Source organism: Carassius auratus, unplaced genomic scaffold, assembly GCF_003368295.1.
Source record: "Carassius auratus strain Wakin unplaced genomic scaffold, ASM336829v1 scaf_tig00029891, whole genome shotgun sequence".
In the NCBI taxonomy this organism is placed as follows: Eukaryota; Metazoa; Chordata; class Actinopteri; order Cypriniformes; family Cyprinidae; genus Carassius; species Carassius auratus.
Window position 1 is genome coordinate 198,424 of NW_020525808.1, and position 10,267 is coordinate 208,690.

General features: G+C 35.9%; 1 protein-coding gene across 1 annotated transcript; it reads right to left on the bottom strand.

Annotated features, from left to right (window-relative positions):
* Positions 1-2,572: 2,572 nt before the first annotated feature.
* On the bottom strand, positions 2,573-3,538 carry LOC113079942 (chemokine XC receptor 1-like). Its single transcript, XM_026252182.1, has one exon. The coding sequence runs from the start codon at positions 3,536-3,538 to the stop codon at positions 2,573-2,575; it is 966 nt and encodes a 321-aa protein (XP_026107967.1).
* Positions 3,539-10,267: the final 6,729 nt, after the last annotated feature.

Here is a 10,267-nt window from a genome sequence, read left to right on the forward strand (position 1 = left end):
ACATTAACATACAGTAATAATCATGAAATATTTTGATTGGGACTCGAGTGGACTCGGGCATAAGTCCGATTCCTAATATGTTCGAGTCCGAGTCAATACCGAGTCAAAATGCACACGAGTCCATGACAAGACCGAGACCATTAAAATACGGTCTCGAGACCGAGTCCAAGACCGAGTCCGAGTCTCGAGTACTCAACACTGTGTCTTGTCAAGAAAAACATTGACAAAAACTGCAGTTTTGAGTGGGGTAGCCAAAGGAGCGGCCACGCTTTCGTTAGTTGTTGCCACCCTGTTAATACATTTGGCTGCTTTTAGCCTTACCCTGGAGTTGGTTCACCCTCTGCCTATGATCTCAGTTCATGCAATCTCACAAATCTCTGTTATGACACAACAAATATATGCATAATTAATATTTCATAATGTCTACAATTTGTGTGTTATAATGAGAGAAAACGTGAGCATGCAAATGTCAGCACTGCATCGCTCAGTGCTGCAAACACGTGTTATAGCCTAAATAGAAACAGATGTTTCTTACCTGATACATCTTTAGTTTTCACCATGTTCACTATGGTGGTTGTACATACCCTTTCAAAAGATACTGATATGAACAACTCGGGTAATAATATATGTATGCCTACTTTAAAAGGTGACATAGTTTACATATTTTTTTTTCAATGACTGAACAAAGTTGGAGAAAAAGGCTTAGAAAGGAGAAGCTGAGACGTCAGACGTAGATCACAGAACCACTGTATATCAGGAAACCAGCAGCGATGTGGTTGGGTTAGGGTTAGGTGTTTATGACTGCTAAATTACTCAATTAATGACAGAAGTGAGGTCTAGTTTTGCAGAGAAATAGCTAAGGTTCATTGGAACTATTGAGGGATATTTGATAATGATTCATTCACTTTAAGTTTGTTTTAAGTTAAATACATACAACACACACACACACACACATCATTTAACATTCTCCAATATTATTTGTTTTATTTACAAATATATGAAATGAATCAGAGAAATTGCATATGCTATGCAATTAAACAAATATTTTTTTGTTAATAAAGCTGTTAATCTACAATCCATTAATCCAACTGAACAAATTAAAAAAATACAAATAATGTGAATGTTTAAAGTTAACAAATGCAGTAAATAGATAACATGTTCAAACAATATTCATTAGTTCATCATTTGTTGCGTTAATTATTAATTAATAAAAAAGCAAATACACAATGCAAATAAATTTAACAGTAAATGTATAAAACAACTTCCTGTATCACAGATTTTCAGAGCTTTTCACATGTGATTTCAGTGATCAAATTATGATCATTCAATGTTCCAACCAAGGCAAGTTTTTTTTTAAAGGGGGGGGGGGGGGGTGAAATGCTATTTCATGCATACTGAGTTTTTTACACTGTTAAAGAGTTGGATTCCCATGCTAAACATGGACAAAGTTTCAAAAATTAAGTTGTACGTTTGAAGGAGTATTTCTGTTCCAAAAATACTCCTTCCGGTTTGTCACAAGTTTCGGAAAGTTTTTTTCGAGTATGGCTCTGTGTGACGTTAGATGGAGCGGAATCTCCTTATATGGGTCCTGAGGCACTTCTGCCGGAAGAGCGCGCGCTCACGTATAGCAGAGCACTGAGAGCACAACAGACTTCACTGATCAGAGCGAGAGCGTCGCGAAATGTCACAAAAGAAGTGTGTTTTTGGTTGCCAATGCAAGACAACCCTGCACAGATTACCAAAAATAACAGCATTAAGGGACCAGTGGATGGAGTTTATTTTTACAGAGCATCAACGGAGTTGTGCAAGTGTTTTTGTTTGTTCCCTGCATTTCAAAGATGCTTGTATTACAAACAAGGCCCAGTTTGACGACGGATTTGCGTATCGTTTATTTCTTAAGGATAATGCAGTCCCAACGAAAAAGGGTCACGATCAAATATCAAATATCTCTGTGTTGTTAACTTAGCTATCGGCGCGTAAGCACATCAAGTAAACAACATGCGATGTTGTCATCAAACTGCACTTTCCACATGTACAGCTTAAAAAAAAAAAAAAAGACGACATAAAGTGGAACTTTTTCCAAAACCGCTAAGCAAATATATACAGTTTCAGTACATACCACATAGAGACGTCGTTGCTGCTGCTGCTCTTGTTAAATTTCAGCCTCTGGATCTGATTCTGGATCATAAATAAACGCTGAATCTGACTGTTAGCCATGGTTTGTTTTGGATGTTTTTTTCCTCACGGTAATGTCACAGCTTCCACATGCTCTCAACGCAAAAGACTACTGGCGCTCGTGATTCTTTAGCTCTGCCCACACGTCACGCCTCGAGCAGGTCGTGTTTTTCCGGGAAAAATCGGTACAGACTATCTTTCTCTTATGAATATAATAAAACTAAAGACTTTTTGGAGTTATGAAGGATGCAGTACTACTCTATAGGTACTCAAGATTAACAGGATATTGAGTGAAAACAAGCATTTCACCCCCCCTTTAAGCATAGGGAGCTAAAACATAGACATTTCTAAATAGTAAATATGCCTGCTTTGTCTATTCTGAGGCTCTGTGCTGTTTCTACAGAATTCTTAGAAGACCATAAATCACAGGGTTCAGGCAGCAGTGTGAGAAAGCCACCATCCGAGAGACATACATCAAATAGTCTATAGATTTACTCAGCTCACAATCAGTAAAAGGAGAGATATTCCATGAAATCAGAGAGTCCAGAAATATGGCCACGTTGTACGGCCCCCATCCCAAGAAGAAAAACACCACAATGAAGAAGATGAGATGCACCTCTTTTCTACTAGTGTGAGATGTTGGTCGAAGCAGCCGTCCCAAGATCACAGTGTAGCAAAAAGCAAAGATAACAAAAGCAATAATGAAAAAGGAATTTTGCCTGTATGTACTTGACAATTTCCAATTAATTTGACCAGCAAAATCACAGAGCAGAACTGCAGTGGTGCTGTTGTTTTGAGCATCCATGAATACATCAGCATCGTTGTGCACAACTGAGTTGAACCTGGCTTGTGGGATAGCAGCACAAAGACTGATGATCCAGATGAGAATTGCTGTCATATAGCAGTGCACGCTCTTCCTAGACATGACCACCGACATGGGATGAACCACGGCCATGTAGCGGTGGATGGTCAAAACCGTCAGGAAGATGATGCTGCTGTAATATCCCGTGTAGAACACAAAGTTAACTGCTTTGCAAGCAGGATCTCCAAGAGTCCAGCCATACATGTAGTAGTAGGCCCAGAAGGGCAGGCCAAAGGTGAAAATCAGATCAGAGAGAGCCAGATTTAACAGAAATGTGTTGGTGAGGGACTTCAGATTTTCATACTTCACAAGGACCCAGATGACCAGAGTGTTTCCCACACAGCTGAACAGAACGATGATGAAGAAAATGATTGGAGTGATGGCTGTCGCAAACTGGATGGCATTTTTCTTGATACAGATGTCAGAGGTTTCATAGGTTATATTGTAATAATCATATTCTTCTGTGATAGATTTATCATACTGATTTTCAGTGACTTTCATCTTGATGCATAAATGTACACTGAAAACAAAGAGGAGACCATTTTCACTGATTACAAAACACAACAATAAACCAAATAAAAACAGCAAGTAACACACTGTATTAAATCTATCTATCTATCTATCTATCTATCTATCTATCTATCTATCTATCTATCTATCTATCTATCTATCTATCTATCTATCTATCTATCTATCTATCTATCTATCTATCTATCTATCTATCTATCTATCTATCTATCTATCATCTAATTTAACTTAAATATTAAACATTAACCAACTAGAGAAATAATAATTATTTTTGCACATATTTTTCACTTGCACTGCAGAAATATTGAGAGCATAACATTAATGCAAATATAACATTTATTTTACTATATTGCAGTGGAAGCCATTTTCTATGTTTTCTCCCTGCTGAGTTATCACTTAACTTGATAGAATTATCCAGAGAAAATTGTAATATTATTGTTTATCGCAGACCAAGTGAGTGTTAAGTCTAAAAACAATGAAACTTTCTAGATGGGTTAGATTTAAAGTACCTATGAGTATCAGTAAAGAGTATAACCCACCAATAAATGATACTCAGATCCCCCATCCTCAAAAACAAAACCATGTTCCATGCCCTATTTTCTGTTCCTTTATAAGCTACAATAAATTAATTTGCAAGATCTTGACAAGCATTGCCCTTAGTCAAAAATGAATTGAATCATAAAAGATTAATAAAAATCACACTGAACCTCTCTCTCTCTCTCTCTCTCTCTCTCTCTCTCTCTCTCTCTCACACACACACTCTCTCCCTCCCTCCCTCTCTCTCAAATATGGATTGTTTTAAATGTTGTTTTAATAATTAATATATAACTTAAAATAATACTGCGTGCATCAGTCCTGTTACTTTTATCTCTTTTTTAATGAACCTGCTTCATAAAATGACTCTACAGAATCACTTCACGGAAGTGATTTCCATTTGTGATCTACAGTTAAGAAATCTTCTGATGCATTTAAAAGCAATGTTGGGGTTGATTTCAACTTCACAAACAAATGTAAGTTTTAGGTAAATTTGCCTTTATTTTAATGTGGGCTAATACAAAATATGTTTCCTGAGTAAAGAAATAGGATTTAAGACCGTAGTAAAAACAAGTTTAAGAAAGTCTAGTTTAATTTTTTTTTATTTTAAATATGACACAATTAGACAATATTTGATTGGGGGTTCAGGGAGTTTTTAATTGATGCAGTAATGCTCTAAAGAACACACTTAAAATTATTGATGTCTGAAATGGGTTTGTTTAGCTAATCTCATTATAATATCTTATCTAAATATTAAAAATCATGCCTTATAATTTAAACATAATATATATATTTTTAAGGAATTGTGAATTTTGGGCTGTGAATTTGCCTTGCGTTTAAACTCTAAAGTAAGGCACCTGCAGTCAGATCAAACTTGTCACAACACAAAATTATACCAGTACTTTATTATTATTATTTTTTTAATGAAACAAATAAGCTCAGAATTAAAAGAGCAAAAATATGGGGATTTTTTATCACATTACTTGAGCCATGATAAACTGTTTAATATTTTACAGTTTACTGTTTTATTTTTGTCTTCATTCTTTTAGTACAACCTGTTCCACGATGAATAAACTGTGTGCTCAGCATGTGTCCTCTGAGAAGTAGAATTTGTTTTTGTCAAATTTTATGTTATATTTGCATTCTATATGTATTTTGCTGAATTGTAGCAATTACAGTTGCTTTTCAAAACGGCATTTCATCTTTTTTCATTTCAATACAATATACATTTTAAACTATTCTTGAAAATGACAGATTTTAATTACTTTTCACAGTCTTTTTACAAGCAGGATACAGTGAATACTATCCGAAAACAGGCCTTTGAATACTACATACAATAGGCCTCTGAAAATGGCCTGTAATGTAAATTCATACATGCATATAAAATGTATATTTAAGACATTGTCATATGAAGAACTAACTCGATCATCTACATTTGACAAGTATGTGTTTGATAAAAAAAAATGAAGTGGTTCATTACATTATCTTGCAGTATCATTTCAATCATTATTTTGTGATTTTGTTTGCTCTTGCTAATGGCACAGACATACACACTTCATCTTTAAAATATTGGATTATTAGTCTGCATGTGGAAACACAGACAATTTATTAACAATGCTACACTAATTCCATATTAAAGCATAACACATTAAGGTAAACTAATTCACCTGATTAAACTTTACTGTCGTCTTTTGTTCTTTCCTGGACCGTCTGATGTTATAGGACCACTAAGATCAGAACGCACAAACAAATAACTAAGAAAACATATAGGGGCAAGTTCAAGCTCATACCGGTGTGCACTATTTTGCTGCGGTTTCCAGTTTGAACAACTTGTTTCCTGTAAATGGTGTGCAACAGGCTATTTTGCACTTGATCACTTGACTAAATATATGACATATTTCCTGTATTTGGTCAAAGTGTTCAAGTAAGGATGAAGACCAAGTGTGTGTACAATTTTTCATTACCTGATGGGACACACTTTAATTTCTGATGCTTCTAATTAAGTGATATAAAATTGTTGAAAATGATGTTCAAAACAAATATAAGCTACTCACCTTCGCACCAATAAAACGTGTACACTTTGTTTTACTACCAGTTTATATGTAATACCTAATTATTAATAATATTTAACGTACATTGGAGAAGTTTCCGTGACCTCTCACAATCTTGGCAAAAAGTCTTGAGATTTATTTCCACAACATGTAGCATGTAGTGATTGACTCCACTCTGTGCCTGGTTGGGAAATGTCATGCCCCTTAGATAACAAACTCTTAGAAGAAAGGGATCATTGGGGTTCTATATAGAACCATAGGTTTCTTTACTCAACTCCAAATAACCTTTTATGCTAAAAAGGTTCTATAATGACAAGAAAGAACCCTTTTGGCACAAACTTCATCATGTAACTTTACATTAGCCTAGATGCGTGCACTTTTTAGGCACGATTTGTTTAGTTTTTTAATATACTTGATGATACTGTTAACATCATTAAAACAAAAAATACGAGTTCACATTTCACACCTAAACAAGCGTGGAAAACGTAATTAGAACTAGCTACTAAATTAGTTAAAAATGCCTATCCATATACAGCTATGATTTGCGAACCCCAAACCGACTCAAATGATTCGCGAAACCGCTACGAACTCCCGAACTGACTCAAATGATTCACGAACCCGCTTTGAACTCCCGAACTGACTCAAATGATTCGCGAACCCGCTACGAACTCCCGAACTGATTCAAATGATTCACAATTCCCAAACTGACTCAAATGATTCGCGATCCTGCTATGAACTCCCGAACTGACTCAAATGATTCGCGATCCTGCTCCAACTCCCAAACTGGAGTCAGATGACTCAAATGATTCGAGATCCCGCTACGAACTCCCGAACTGCTTTAAATGATTTATGATCCCCAAACTGAATCAAATGATTCGCGATCCCCCTACGAACTCCCGAACTGCTTTAAATGATTTATGATCCCCAAATTGACTCAAATGATTCGCGATCCCCCTACGAACTCCCGAACTGCTTTAAATGATTTATGATCCCCAAATTGAATCAAATGATTCGCGATCCCCCTACGAACCCCCGAACTGCTTTACAGTTTTTCTCAGTCGCTTTGGTACATTTCTCTAATCATTCTTGAGATTTGCAAAACAGTAAGTGCATTTCTCAAAACAACTCGTACAGATATCAAAACACAATGGATGACCTGCAAAAGCCAGTCTCTTGCTCAAAATCCTTAGTTCATCTCTCAAAAATAAATATCTGTGTCAATGAACATGTCAGTGCCATCAGAATGTCAAGTCCTTGTGTCATAGTTTACGGATAAGACAGTCAAATTGCTTAGTCATGTTGTCAATTTAACAGTGGAGGGATGTTCTGATGTAAACTACTGTATTGAACAGTATGCCATATGCTTATGTATGCCATATATCCATTTCAAAACTACACATTTACACATTACTGTTGTGGGATGTTGATTGAAAGAGACTGGATAGAATTCCCAGTTACACTTTTACTAGTGGTCTGACCAAAAAAATAAAAAAATAAAAAATACTTTTACAATGCCATTGTGATATAGAAAAGGAAATATGGGAACAAAGATGAAAATAATTCCATTTTCAGAATTTGTAACTCTTGTGTTGTCCTTTGTCTATACAGTATAAGCTTTCCTACTGAAGATTCATGAGATGAACCTTTGAGCTATTTCAGAGAAATGGTTTATCATTGGTTTATCATCTACATTCTCTTCATTAGTCAAGATTCACTTGCACTATTCATGCCAAATTGACAAAACATCTAATAATAGTGTGTAAAAATACAAATAAAAAGTGTGCTTGGCAGTTTATGACAACTAGATTAACCATTTTGCATTTAATGACTTATACGATGAACTAAAGACTAGATGTTTTGGGGGGTAAGACTATTGCACAGAAAACTGTATAATACATTTTGAGCAACATGACATTAGCAACTGATAATGTAGGAAACCGCAGATAAATGTGCGTAATCAATTGCATGAATGTACAAAAGCAATCGCAACTTGTTCAAAAGAATGAGAAACTGGTTTTATGATGTGTATTAATGACTAGATGATGTAGGTTGTACAAGTAGTTTTGAAAATTTCATTTCTGTTTTGAAAAATGCACCAAAGTGACTGAGAAAAACTGTAAATGATTTATGATGCCCAAACTGACTCAAATGATTCGCGAACCCGCTACGAACTCCCGAACTGCTTTAAATGATTTATGATCCCCAAATTGACTCAAATGATTCGCGATCCCGCTCCAACTCCCAAACTGGAGTCAGATGACTCAAATGATTCGAGATCCCGCTACAACTCCCGAACTGCTTTAAATGATTTATGATCCCCAAACTGACTCAAATGATTCGCGAACCCGCTATGAACTCCCGAACTGCTTAAATGATTTATGATCCCCAAACTGAATCAAATGATTCGCGATCCCTCTACGAACTCCCGAACTTATTCAAATGATTTAACATTGATTTAACACATACATGGGTTTTTCTGGGCTAAGCCCCGGATTTCCACTCACCCTAGAACCACCCCTGCCCCTTACCATAACCAACTGTCAGCTTGAACTTTACTTAAGTATACTTAATTAAATAATCTTGAAGTACTACTTTTTGGTAAGGGACTTATTTTATTTTGTGGTACAAAAGTTTGCTCTAATTTTATACAATTATAGCAAATGACGACTTTGCGGGATTTTTAAGGCAATATTTTTATTGTATAACTTTGTATGAAAAACAGACCAGAATCTAACAGATTGTTTTTAAGTTTTTATTTTGCATTTTGTCCAGTTCTTCTAATATTTTTGCTAAATAAAAAATCCTAAAAAAAGAACGCTACTGGATTAATGTTTTATGAGCCCAAACTGTCTTGGATAAAATACTTCTTTAATAAAAATGACATTTGAAGAGTGCAATTCGAAGCGCTATGAAGCTGACAGATGTGTCACTTGTTGTCTACGGTTGCCACCTACTGGACACTGACGGAATTACCACCCAAGACTGAGGCGTACTGACATTTCCTCTTTTTATTTCTTAGTTATTTTACTGCACAGTGGAAAATTACTTCTCAGCATTCTGCTATGGCATTTGGTTTTTCATCTGCTTTTTTTGGTCTCTGTTCCTCTTTGAGAAATTTTCTTGACGCATTAGTCTGCACATTACAGCTCTAACTAGTCCAGACTTCTCCGAAGACAACAACCTCAAGAACACAAACGTTACATTGGAAAACTAATGCCATTCAGTGATGTGACACTTTTGTAAAAAACACTTTTGAAAATACATTAAATATGTTCACACCAACAATTTAGGCTACTTCAGTACACATGTTGCAGTTCATAATCTGATTGTTTGATGGTTCGATATGTTTAAAGGCAAATTATGCAGGTGTAACTATACTAAATGAAACGAATACATGTATTAAATTCTCAAAATAAAAAACTTAAGACATTTGATATAAAATATTTTATAATAATAAAAATGCTGTCTCTCTCTCTCTCTCTCTCTCTCTCTCTCTGTCTCTCCCTCATGGCTGTTTTAAATAAATATATTTATAGATACCTACGTTAACATTTTATGACATCTGAGGTTAATTCAAACTGTTTAATGTCAAATGGAATAACCACACACACACACATATTTTTTGTAAATATATTTTTGCAAACGATTATAATTAAAGGGGGGGTGAAATGCTTGTTTTCACTCAATATCCTGTTAATCTTGAGTACCTATAGAGTAGTACTGCATCCTTCATAACTCCAAAAAGTGTTTAGTTTTATTATATTCATAAGAGAAAGATAGTCTGTACCGATTTTTCCCGGAAAAACACGACCGGCTGTAGGCGTGACGTGTGGGCGGAGCTAAAGAATCACGAGCGCGAGTAAGCTTTTGTGTTGAGAGCGTTTGGAATCTGTGACAGCTGTGAAGGCTGAAACTGAACGAGAGCAGCAGCAGCGACGACTCCCTCCGAGCGGGGCTCGAACCCGGGTCTCCGGCAGGGGAGGCGGACGCACTAACAAGGAGGCAGAGATATTTTGGGACTGCATTATCCTTAACAAATAAAGGATGTGCAAATCCGGCGTCAAACTGGGCCTTGTTTGTAAAACAAGCATCTTCGAAATGCAGGGAACAAACAAAA

What these genes read in the sequence shown, in the direction of transcription:
- LOC113079942 (XM_026252182.1), bottom strand. Translation starts at nt 3,538, where the DNA reads ATGAAAGTCACTGAAAATCAGTATGATAAATCTATCACAGAAGAATAT.